Source organism: Gymnoscopelus microlampas (genome assembly GCF_963454915.1).
Source record: "Gymnoscopelus microlampas genome assembly, chromosome: 16".
NCBI classification, from domain to species: Eukaryota; Metazoa; Chordata; class Actinopteri; order Myctophiformes; family Myctophidae; genus Gymnoscopelus; species Gymnoscopelus microlampas.
The window spans coordinates 11,267,247-11,280,821 of NC_139953.1; the positions used below are offsets into that span (position 1 = coordinate 11,267,247).

General features: G+C 41.3%; 1 protein-coding gene across 5 annotated transcripts in view; it reads left to right on the forward strand.

Moving 5' to 3' along the window:
• Positions 1–10,569, forward strand: part of filip1b (filamin A interacting protein 1b) — a 50,376-nt gene extending 39,807 nt beyond the window's left edge. The window contains exons 5-8 of one of the 5 annotated variants that reach the window (XM_084081799.1): positions 1,512–4,323; positions 5,250–5,314; positions 5,953–6,010; positions 8,921–10,569. In XM_084081799.1, the coding sequence (XP_083937925.1) occupies positions 1,512–4,323; positions 5,250–5,314; positions 5,953–6,010; positions 8,921–8,989 (3,004 nt within the window). In that variant the 3' untranslated portion in view covers positions 8,990–10,569. Of the gene's footprint in view, positions 1–1,511; positions 4,324–5,249; positions 5,315–5,952; positions 7,307–8,920 lie in introns of those variants that run through there. The other 4 variants (XM_084081800.1, XM_084081798.1, XM_084081801.1 and 1 more) reach the window with 4 other exon arrangements.
• The last annotated feature ends 3,006 nt before the right edge of the window (positions 10,570–13,575 follow it).

Below are 13,575 nucleotides of genomic sequence, written 5' to 3' on the forward strand. Positions count from 1 at the left end.
TCAACTTAAAGGGATTGTAGGCAAGTTCAGAGATAAAAAAAAGAAAAAAACACCGCCCCTCCAGCAGTTTGTTTCCCCGACCACCAGGGGGGTGACGCAGGGGGGTCTTTGAAACGGGCCATGCCGAAAATAGGTTGCTTTATTCGGATACAATGTGCGGAACTGCCCGCCCCTGCCGGTTCTCTGAATTTGTATTTTTAAATAGGCTCTTTCATGATAAATTGACCACATATATGAAGTTAAACAACTAAATTCTATCCAAACGCTATCTTATAAGTAAATTCTGTGCCTCAAAAAAGAAGTTTGAGAGCGTTTTAAAACCGAAAGTAAAAATTTTACACGGACACGGACGCGCACGGACGCGTACATGCGTGCGTTAATTTACGTCCCGACAAACATAACATAAACATAAACAGTAGCGAAAATACGGATTTCAGAAGGAGGACTGTGTTTCAATGCAGGAAAACACCCCAGCATCATTATATAGTGGCTGATAGAGGGGGAAAAATGCTAAATATATATATATAAATATTTTTTTAATTTAGGCTTAATGTTGCCTACTATACCTTTAATTATGTGTGTGTAAAGCATTATCACACAAGTGCAGTTACAGTAACTATAGAAAATGATGCTGGTATATGTGTTACAGGTAGATTGGCATTCCAGGTAGAATGGAAAAGAAGCGCTTATTTTCACCGCCCGTCCGCCCACCAGGCATTTCTGTAGAACCAATAAAAGCCAGTCCCACACCACCATCGCACACGCGCACAACACAAACGAGCACGCACACATGCATGCGCGCCCACACACACACACGCACGCACGCGCACAAGGGGGCGAGCCTGAGGGGGCGGGCTGGCGGGCTATGTTAGTGCAGCGAGTGGCAGTTCAATGGGGCAAACAGAAGGCTCTGGGGCAAACCATAGAGGGGCAAATGCAGTCCAGTCCCCACAACACCATTTACGATTCTGTCCCTATCGGTACATAACTCGAACGGCGCTGATTCGAATCAGCAGACCATCGGCTGGTCGTCGCGGGCACTCGCGCCTGGAGGCGCTCGGGCGCGACTTCCTCAGCCTCAAGGTCTGCTGATTCGGCGCGCCTCCGTCATGGTCCAAAACTATACTTTATCGGCGAAAAAAAGTAGTCCGCGGTTGTTTGAAAAAGTAATGTCCCAAGCGGCAGTCAAACCCAGACTTCCACTGCTAGTGGATGGGGAGTCTAATGATTATCGAAGTGCGCCACTGAAGCTGGTATGTACATCCATGTTGTCCTCGTCGCCGTCCTCCTGGCATCGCAGCCCCGCACCGAGCCTAAAAACAAGCGCTCCACTTCCATTCTACCTGGAATGCCAATCTACCTGTGAAATATGCACCCTTCAATTTCTTAGGATAAATAACTGTATGCCTCAATTTCTGATAAATTAGGAATACACAAAAGAGTGAAAATATGAGTACATGATTATATCATACTCATTAGTTCACATGTCCTTTCCCTTTGTGTCTTCTCAGACTAAAACGGCTGTTGGAACAGGAGAAGGCCTACCAGGCTCGTAAGGACAAAGAGCACAGCCGGCGGTTGGAAAAGGTGAGAGCAGAGCTGGTCAAACTCAAGTCCTTTGCCCTGATGCTGGTGGACGAACGGCAGCTGCACACGGATCAGATTGACCAGCAGAGTCAGAAGATCCAAGATCTCACACAGAAACTCCAGGAGAAGGAGCAGCGGCTGGCGACAATCAGCAGTGTGGCAAAGGAGGACAGCCAGAAGGTCCTGAAGCTTGAGGCGGAGCTGGAGCTGAGGGCAGCCAAGTTCACCCAGGAGCAAGGGGACATGGCCGTCAAACTAGCCGACCGGGAATCCCAGAGCAGGCAGCTCAGGCTGAAGCTGGCCGGTCTGGCAAACAAAATCGAGGAGCTGGAGGAGAGCAACGGGACGTTGCAGAAGTCTGAGCAGGACCTCCAAGAACTGAGGGAGAAGATGAGCAAGGGCGAATGCGGGAACACCACTCTCACGGCTGAGCTGGAGAACCTGAGGAAGCGAGTGCTGGAGATGGAAGGCAAGGATGAGGAGATAACTAAGGCTGAGGCACAGTGCAAGGAATTGAGAAAGAGGCTGCAAGATGAAGATAATCACAGCAAGGAGTTGAGGCTAGAGGTAGACAAGCTACAGAAGAGAATGGTTGAACTGGAGAAACTGGAGGTAGCTTTCAACAGGAGCAAAACAGAGTGTTCCCAGCTTCACGTGAACCTAGAAAAGGAGAAGCGTGTAGTAAAAGACCTGGCTGGAGAGCTGGAGACCGTGAAGAGCCGCATGAAAGAACTGGAGTGCTCAGATTCCAGGTTTGAAAAGGCGGAACTGGTCCTGAAAGACGACCTTATGAAGCTGAAATCATTTACAGTAATGCTGGTGGATGAAAGAAAAAACATGGCTGAGAGACTCAAACAGGAGGAACAAAAAAGTGACGATCTGAATAAGATGTTCAAGGCTGAGCAGGGCAAAGTCATGGAGGTCACAGAGAAGCTTATTGAGGAGAGCAAAAAACTCCTTAAGCTCAAATCAGAAATGGAGGTCAAACTCACGACCCTTACTAATGAGAAAGATGAACTCAAAACTAAACTTGCAAGTGAGGAGGAAAAGTGTGGGGAGTTGACCACCAAAGTAAGTACGATGAAAAGGAGAATGGATGGACTGGAGGAGGTGGAGAGGGAATTCTTGAAAAGACGGGCCAATGTGGACAGTAACAGAGATGATGACAACAACAAGATAAAAGAGCTCACACTGGAAATCGAGAGACTGAAAAAGCGTCTCAAACAGCTTGAGGTGGTAGAAGGGGATCTGATGAAGACAGAGGACGAGTACGATCTCCTGGAGAAGAAATTCAGGACAGAGCAGGACAAAGCAAACAAGCTCTCTCAGATGCTGGAGGACATGAAGTGCCAGATCGCCAGAAACAAAGCCATAGAAAAGGGTGAGGTGGTGAACTCTGAGGCAGAGCTGCGAATACGCTGCAAAATCGAGGAGACCAAAACGAGAGAGCTGCAGACTGATGTCCAAGCCCTGAAAGAGAAGATCCATGAACTAATGAACAAGGAGGACCAGCTCTCCCAGCTGCAGGTAGACTACTTGGTCCTCAAACAGAGGTTCGTTGAGGAAGAGGAAGAGAAAAATAGCATAACCCAGGAAGTGGCCAACCTCACCAAAGAGCTGGAGGCTACTAAGCGCTACAGCCGTGCGCTGAGGCCCAGCATGAATGGCCGCAGAATGATCGACGTCCCTGTCACTTCCACTGGAGTGCAGACTGATGCTGCAGCCAGTGAGCCCCACGAGGACGAAACACCGGCAATATTTATCAGACAGTCAGTCTTGGAGGAGAACCACATTATGAGCAACCTAAGACAAAGGGGCCTCAAGAAACCAACAGTTCTGGAGCGCTACCCTCCAGCAGCATCAGAACCTGGAGAGAGAAAATCCAGCATCCCGTGGATGAGAAAGAAGGAAGCGATCACCATCTCGCAGACGGGTCCATTGAGGCCAGACCCTCAACTCAACGGGGACTCCTCTTTCCGCCAACCAGCTGAGCTGACCATGTCACAAAAGCCAGGACAGCCGCTGCATATACGAGTAACCCCCAGTCCTGAGAACAGCACAGCCACTTTGGAGATCACCAGCCCTCGAGCAGAAGACTTCTTCTCCAGCACGACCATCATCCCTACGCTGGGCCTGCAGAAACCTAGGATCACCATTGTCCCCAAACCCACCACGGTGTTCTCAAAGGCCAAAGCCGGTGAGACGGGCCCTGACAGAGTGAAATCTCCAGTCACCATTACCACCATCTCCAGGACAAAGTCTCCAGAGCAAGGCAACAGGGGATCAAGTTGTAACAGTGCCCTGTCACCGGTGTCCATCATTACAGTCAGCACCACCCCTGTAGCTGAGTTAGTTGCCGCCTCCTCGCCCGAGCTCCAGGAAGCAACCACAGGCCGTGCCGTATTCAAGGTGACGCCAGACAAGGAAAAGGTCCCTGCGTCCATCAAGAAGTACAACTCCAACACTAACATCATCACTACAGAGGACAATAAGATCCACATACACCTACTAGGCCCACAGTTCAAGAGGCCCTCAGAGAGCTGCAACAGTCCCGTCATGACGCTCAGGCCACTTGGTTCGAGCTCAGAGAGCAAGGAGACAATGGGCACTGTACTCCGCTCCCCGCGGCAACCAAACACCACCACATTGCAGGGGAAGGTGACTCCTAGCAAAGTGACGAGTAGCATCACAATCACACCCATCACCTCAGCACCTTCCAGATCAACGCAGTCAGTGGTAAGACATCTACAGATCGTTCAATGTCAATTGCTTTTCTACCCTGAAAAGTCATTTTTCCATACATGTATGCTTGCCTAGTTTGTTAAAGGCCCCATGAAATGGCTAGAGAGACTCCACATATATAAGTGTATCCTGTAAAAACGGGAAGCTAAGGAGGTACTGGATTGGATATTGATTGGTGTTTATCGTAGCCAACAGGACTCCCTAAAAACTAGGTGTTTCACTCAGAGGCGGTGCCTGGGCAATCTTGTCAAGCAACCAAAACAAGAACCCTAAAAGATGTTTATTAACCTAATCTTTGCTTAAACCAAAACTTGACCATACAGAAACCGCATGTAACCGCATGTAACTTCAAACGGAGATGATTTATTATTACTATTATTATTATTACCCTTATTATTATTACACTTATTATTACATTTATTATTTTGTGATAGTCAATTGACAAAGATTATAGTACTCAGTGCCCTGGTGGCCAGAGAAAAAACGTTGTCATTGTCATTGTATGTTCCTGCAAACCATAGATACCTGTTATACATTATGTCCTGTGCAGTTGGCCAACTGGCAGAATTTATAGAAGACAAACTCTAAAATACCATTAGAACTACCTGCAAAACCACGTATTTGTCATTGTTGGGACAAATACTGGTATACTTTAGGTGAAATTCAGCGCAGGACATGGGTGATGAACAAACTTAAACGGTTTCATTTCATGGGGCCTTTAAGACACATTTTTAAACACAACCTATGTATAGCAGCAGGCCTACTACGCTATGTTGTTGTTAACGAATGTGCTGGACAAAACAAACAGCAAATGTGTGTTATGCTTGACGTGTCCTCATAATCAGTCAGCAGTGATTTGAGGCTTTTTTCTCTCCCAAAACAAAAATATCTGAAACATTGTCTAATCTTTTACATTGCAGTTGCTTCTGAAATGTTACAAAATGATATCAAGTGGTGTGTGCTCCCTAGATAGCACTCTCTCCAGGTATAGCACAGTCATGTCTCTTGCATATAAACCGTACTAACAAATGGAGTGACTTGACTTGCATTATCAACTGAACACAGGCCTCTCATAGGGTCAGGTTAAGTTGATGCACACATTTCCCCTGGCACCAACTCACACATCCCCTCATTTTAACTGAACAGGAGTGCACTAGAAATGACTGCAGGGCAGCACAGCTTGTAATTCCCTTAATTCAATAAACCTGTATCATGTGTCCATTAATATTCAATTACCAACCATTGTCAAACCCATATGAATTGGTATAAATGGAGCTTGTCTTTCATTTACATGAAATTCTCACTTGACAGAATCACGACAATTGCCTTGATATTTTTGACACACACAGTATGCTACTTAACCTCTTTCAACCTGGCTTTTAACCAAGCCTTCCTATTTTGGACCTGTTATTATAGGTGAACATTTTCAAAAACAAATTGAAAATCTTTCGAAAATAGCCGATCTACAAACTCACAATGGGTCGTGACCCATTGTGAGATTGAAAATCTATTTTTGAAAAGAAAATTCACACATTTTTTGTTTAAAACAGGGCTTAAGCAGATAACTACGATGCAAATGTCTTCTTGGCAATTCTTGTCTCACGTTATTTGTGTTCTTTCCAGCCCGTCTCGGATGTGCAGTCAACTCGGACGGCAGGCTCACGAATCCCTATGTCCAAAGGTATGAAAACAGTTGGCAAGGCCATGCTGAGTGTCGCCACACTAACAAGGGTAGAGTCACGAGCTGAGAGCCAGTCGATGAAAATTGAACTGCGGAAATCGACGGCTGTGTGTAGCACTTCCTCCATGCTGGGTGGAAAGAGCTGAGAGCTCAATTTGCAGCCATGACTCAATAATAAATACTGCATCTACTTAATCTATGTTGCCACTAAGAAAGATACAGGAGACATACAGACTAGCCATAACTGGAATTCCATCTCTGCCTTCATGGCAGTGTGCCCACTGTATATATATATATATATATATATATATATATATATATATATATATATATATATATACATACAGTAACAGTGGGACAATTGTGGCATGTTTGTTCGCCATTCAACAACTCCATTTGTAATTATGTATGTTTCAGAGAGAGATTTTATATTCAATATAAAAGGCAGGCCGTGTGGTTACTTTTCAGGTTATTGTTCATGTTCACTTCTGATTCATAAAGCATCTCTGCATGTTTTGATGTGACACTGCTGAAGCACTGCTTAATGAATGACTGTATTTAACTCCATCTGGGTGGACCACTGGGGCTTGCTGTAGATATTTATTTTGGTATTTCATCATCAGTGGTGGACACTAACGAAGTACATTTACTTGAGTACTGTACTTGAGAACATTGTTTGAGTATTTGTATTTAACTTCACTATTTGCATTTTTGGATACTTATGACTTTCACTCCACTACATTTGAAAGACAAATATTGTACTTTCCTGTATTACCAGGAAGGGACAAAGTGCATTATGAATTAACCACTTAAGCACTATTTCAATTGTAGTGAAAATAGCAGATCTACAAGCTCAGAATGCATTGTGATGTGATGCGTTGTGGAGCTTGTAAATCTGCAATTGTCACTATTTTTGAAATTCCTAAAAAAAAAAATCCACATTTCAATACAGCAATGAGTTGATATTAAAAAGAAAATGTACTTTGTATTTGGTACTTTTGAATGAATAGTATCTTTTTAAAGCATTCACTTTTGAGTACTTAAGTATTTTAAAAGCAAGTACTCCAGTACTTTAACTCAAGTACAAAATACAAATTTGACTGGAGTACCGGAGTTGAGTGTCCACCACTGTTATTTTGGTATTTCCTCATATATCGTCCATGCAGTGTTATATGTCACCATTTCTTATGGAGGTTTCCAAAGTCTATTCCTTATGTGTGGAAGTAATTGTTATGATTTTATTGAAGACACGTTGTGGAATCTAAATAGTCAAATAAACATTTATCTCCAAACCAAGTACAGCATTGTCTGTTATATATTCATTTTTCATGGATGTTTTGCGTGATCTTGCAGTAATATTTTGTTCAAAATCAGGCACAGTACCTATGTAATAGGAAACCTCCATCATTTTACCCATCTTTCCATTTATATCTACACTGACCGACCTGGAGCTGTCAGACAACCAAAGGTTTGATTTACATAGGGCAGGCCTACTGTTAATTTATCCGTTTGTATCTCAGAGTTTACAAATATAATGGGTCAATTTGGTTACATTGTACGCTCTCTGAGTTAAACTGAGGATTTTACTGTGTAGATAAATACGAACAACAATCAAATCAAAGTTTTTCTCAGCTATACAACACAAACCTGAATTGTATCATATTGCATGCTTTCATATAATTTGTCACTTGTTTCCATGGCCATCGTTTTCATTTTTTTCAATGCGGTGGTTGCTGGTCAAATGGTAAATATATAGGGTTACACTTAAAGTGTTTAAATTAAATATTTAATTATTATTAATTGAGCTCAAGAATGTTGTCACGCCATGACAGGACAGGAATCACTACGTATATTGAAAAATATATATACAAAAATAATAAATAAAATGTTTGTCTGTCTGTCTATTTAGCTTATTCAGATATAGCAATCAGAGTAATTTGAAACAACTTTAGAGTTATAGGATATTTTACAGTGATTTGAATAAAGTTTACATTTGATGAGAAGGTCTTGTTTTTCCAATCGTCTAGCTCCCCCACATGGTCAGATAAAGCAACTGTTCCTGGAAATACAAAATAGCTTCATTCATAGCAATCACTGATACTCCAAGAGTAGATAAGACAAGATATCAAATGGCCTACCCTTAATAATCCCCTCATAAGGGCTGATAATGATGCATCTTTTACAAATACTGCTGGAAAGTTCATATGTCAACAATAACATAGGACCATACAAAGCATCATTTTTGAAAGAAAAAAAAAGTTAATCTAATTGAGGAACATTGTGTACTTGAATCTGTAGTGACTTACAATATCATTTGGAGAATAGCTTTTCAAATAAATGATTATATTTTGTTATGCAGATATGGTGCGGTGGTAAAGACCTCTGCCTTTATGAAACATATTAGCCGTTTCTTTGAGCTGTATTCTGAAAATATTGCCTTGGAATATGGTTCCAAGGCAATATTCTTGTGATCCTACAATGATCGTTGCGCAAAAATAATTTCTGGTAAAAACGAACGAAAGAAAGAAACAAGAGACAAGTAACTAACATTTGGCTGCTGGCTAACATCAGCATAACAAAACGTATAGTTTAAAAATAATAAAGCATCCATCCATCCATCCATCCATCCACCCATCAACCTACAGTACTCTCTCTCTCTCTCTCTCTCTCTCTCTCTCTCTCTCTCTCTCTCTCTCTCTCTCTCTCTCTCTCTCTCTCTCTCTCTCTCTCTCTCTCTCTCTCTCTCTCTCTCTCTCTCTCTCTCTCTCTCTCTCTCTCTCTCTCTCTCTCTCTCTCTCTCTCTCTCTCTCTCTCTCTCTCTCTGTGTGTGTGTGTGTGCGTGCGTGCGTGCGTGCGTGCGTGCGTGCATGAGAGAGACAAAAAAGACAGCAACTTCACTGTCATTCACAGTCTATTTATCTTCCAGGGAATGTTATGCACTATGTGAAGATGATAGCACAACATGGAGGTCCCTACTAGTCCTCTCTGGTCACTGGCCTTCAACTACAGCCTGTCTGCTGCAGCCATTCTCAACCTGTGAGCCGTGAGGATACTGCAAGTGGGCCCCCGAATAACTGCCAAACACTAAGATTTTAATGGTAATATAATATTAATATAAAATAATAACCTTTAAAGATTACATGGTATTTTGTCTTTAAAACATTGATAAACGTGGTTTCATAGTGATACCAAGAAATGAGAACATATACTACGTTGATTCCATTGATACAAGCCAATAGGCTCTGTGCACAGCAGCCATATTGGAAAGAAATTGGGCCGCTTCTTACTTCCTTCACAGGTGTTACCGATGATACTAATGAAGGCTCTGTTCCATTATGGTCAGGGTGCTGATATTGTGCATGTTGGCTCACTAGAAACACTCCTTGAAAATAAGACAACCACTATACCACACTAAATGGAACAGCGCCTTAATTAGTATTATTGGTGACACCTGTGAAGGAAGTAAGGAAGGGGCCCCAATTCATTCCCAATATGGCTGCTGTGCATAGAGCCTATTGATCATCAAAATGAAAAAAAAAAATGCTCTGAAACTGCACAAGGCCCGCCGGCCCACCCATCTGCCCACATTCGGATGCCGTGTTGAGTGGTCAGGTGGGTGGCCCGCGGACGCCTTCAAGATTCTTCAAGTTGGCCCTGATCAACAAAACATGATCTGCCTGTCAGAGATGTCACAGAGCCTGATGGAGTTTATTTGATGAAGTATTGTGTAGAAACTTTATTGGTGGAGAAGATTACGCTCTTGAATCTACTTACTTCTTTTTACATCTTCTTGGCAAGATATTAACAGCAACAGGGCCAACGTTTCACTCCTCATCTGGTTGCATACAATGATTTATTCATATTTATGATTTCTATTCGTTTAGAGGCATCTGGCCAAGAAAATACCTGTTTATTGCCTCATTTTAAAAGATGAGTATCAAAGATTATGCTTGATCGCGGAGAGTTGAGATGCAAAGTTGCAGTAAGGAAAGTTGAAAATTGCAAAAAGGTCATGAAGATGGAATGGTAAATGTATTGCATCATTGTGAAGCGTCTAAGCAAGTATAATAAATCTGAATTGATTTGCATATAAAGTGTGTAAGAGACAGAAGTGTTGTAGACAAATGAAAGTATCAGTTTAAACAGGGATAAAAACAAATCTAAGTCAATGTTGAAATACAGTTTTGTGTTCTTCATAAGAATTAACATCAAATCAGATGTTTTTTTGGTTGTTTATGGAGTGGTTTGGATTAAAATGAGGCCTATTATCGAAGGTGTGACACTATGCATTCTGGTTAAACTTACGTTGTGATGGAGACTACAGCTATGCATATGAGTTTTCTCTTGTTGGTATCTAATAAGTCAGTAATACATCAGTACAGATATGTAGCCTAATCTGTATGGCCAAACAGTGGACCTGTCTGATGTTTTGAATCAAATAAAAATGGATGAAAAATGTAATAAATGAACAGTGGTAAAGTTTTGCCTCCATAGAATAAGCGTCACATTTACGTCACATTTTAACACTGGCTGCGTCTCAGGTTTCAACCATACTGTCAAGTTCAACTTCTGTCCATTATCAAGGAATGAAGACAAGACAAGCCTTCAGAGAAGAAAAACCTCAAAAGATTCTGTAAATGTAAAGCTGTGTGTGCCATTATTAACAAGCAAGAGCAAGTAAGTGCGGTGTGACACGTTGTGAGCTTGTAGATCGGCTATTTTTGCTACTTTTGTGTGACACTGTAGTATGGTACTACGTGGCCCTCACACCGCCGATCTGATTGATATGCCTATATATGGAGATCTCTGTATCTATCAGTCCATGTCCCTTTTATGCCCATATATGGAGATCTGTTTATGGATAATTGTCTCCGCCAGAGGTGGAGAGTATGTTTTCGTCTCCGTCCTTCCGTGTGTCCGCCAAGCTAACATTGGTCAAGCCTCACGTGACACGTGACAATATGTTGAAAGGGTGTGCTTTGATTGGCTAGCGAGACGCATGACGAAATAGAAACGAATAAATAGGTGTGTCACTTCAAAAAATCATTTATATTTTTGGAAGTGAGCTTCCATCAGCCAAGCTAACATTGGTCAAGTGACACGTGACAATATGTAATATAAATAGGTAAGACAGGATTAATCAGGAACAGTACTGTCGGAGACCTGTGCTCCGAGGAGCACACTTTCTAGTTTTAATATAGGAAACATAAAAACGATTTGCATCTTCAAGCCATAGCAGGCTGTTCCACTCTGCACGACACGTGTGTAGTAGGACTGTCACAATAAAAGTTGACGATTAATTGTCACACAAATAACATAATACAGTTTTAATTTCTGTTAGTTTTTTCATTTGCTTCATAATCCCAAATTGGCACAGGGCCGATATGACAAATAACTTAAATATACAAAGAAATTACAGACATATTTGATAATTTCATACTTTAAAAAATATATATATTTTTTGTTTGCAGAGATAGCTGATCTACAGTACACGCTTACAACACGTCACATGTGGTAAGCTTGTAGATCTGCTATTTCTGCACATTTTGGAAAATGTTTGAAAATGTATGAACGATATAATTGCGATTATCTCAAATAATTGCGATTTGACGATTATTATGTAATAATTGTGACAGGACTAGTAGTGCAGGTCCCTTGGTGAGTCCGCCTTGTTGGGAGATAATAATAAAATAATAATAATAATGGTGTAAACTAACTAAGTACTGTACATTTACTCAAGTACTGTACTTAAGTACAATTTTGACATATTTTTTACTTTACTTGAGTATTTCCAGTTTTCAGTACTTTTACTTCTACTCCACTACATCTCAGAGGCAAATATAGCACTTTTACTCCACTACAATTATTTGACAACTTTAGTTACTAGTTACTAGAAACATACATTAACCACTTTAGCCTTATTTTATTAAATAGGCTATTTGAAAATAGCCGATCTACAAGCTCACAAAGCGTCGCGATGCAACGCGTTGTGAGCTTGTAGATCTGCTATTTTCAAACATGTCAGTATTTTACTTTTGGTACTTAAAGTATATTTTGATGCCAATACTTTTGTACTTTTACTCAAGTAACATTTTGAACACAGGCCTTCTACTTGTAACAGAGTATTTCTACATTGAAATATTGATACTTTTACTTAAGTAAAACATGCAAGTACTTTTTCCACCACTGACAACAGCAACACCCTTTCATATGTGTCACTAGGACACTCATTCTTTCCTTATGTTATCTTGCATAATACAAATAGCTCCCCGTTACTATATATGACTGAAAAGAACAGCCAAAGCAGTCAGGCTTCGTAGTTACTACTCGGGCACCGGCCTACTCAGAGACCACGCAAGTCAGAAATGATGTAAATCGGGGAAGATGCACGTTGGGAATGCATGCCACACCTGGTTATACAATACCTGTTGTACCTGTAGTCAGAGTACGTTCTGTAACTCAGTGGTGGAAAAAGTACTCAAATTCTTTACTTAAGTAAAAGTACCAATACTGCAATATAAAAATACTCAGTTACAAGTAAAAGTTCAGAATTAAACATTTACTTGAGTAAAAGTACAAAAGTATTGGTATCAAAATGTACTTAAAGTACCAAAAGTAAAAGTACTAAATATTTGAAAATAGCCGATCTACAAGCTCACAACGCGTCGCGATGCGACGCGTTGTGAGCTTGTAGATCTGCTATTTTCAAATAGCCTCGGTATAAAATAGGGCTGAAGTGGTTAATGTATGTTTTATAATGTAATAATTTATATCTGCAAAGTAACTAGTAACTAAAGTTTTCAAATAATTGTAGTGGAGTAAAAGTATAATATTTGCCTCTGAGATGTAGTGGAGTAGAAGTAAAAGTATTGGAAATTGGAAATACTCAAGTAAAGTACAAATACCTCAAAATGGTACTTAAGTACAGTACTTGAGTAAATGTATTTAGTTACTTTCCACCACTGCTGTAACTGTACCCAGTGCGGTATCCACACGCACCGGCCTGCTGAACGCAAGTTGGGAATGCATGGTCATCCGTTGTACCAATCCTCACATACCATACCACAAGACCGACGAACAAGAGCATGCGCAAATTGGAGCTCTATTGTACAGGTACATGCGGCACAAAGGTTATGCAAAGCTCGGCCAATTGGTCTGCTGCAGAACGCATGTATCCTACATTGAGCACGTTCCTCACACATTTCTCTGACCCACTTAAGGCAGGACTGATGATTCTTACTGTACATTTCAATGGAAAAAAAATTGGAGAAATCCTACAGTTGGGCATAGAACCTGGGATGATTATTAAGGATTGCCATTAGCAGTTTTAAACACCAGCTTAAATAACAGCCTGACGGGTGGGAGGGTTATGTGAAACTGAGTTGATTTTAACACTGTGCCACGCAGCAAGCCTTTGGCATGCAAATTCAAGACATTAATGGACGAACTGAAACATGTGTCTGTATAAATCGACCTTGTTAGACAAGCTTGGCAACGGTTTATGTTGTGTGTCATCGCATCACAGGCCTATATAAGGTGTTATAAAGAGGGAAGGATGGAGTCAG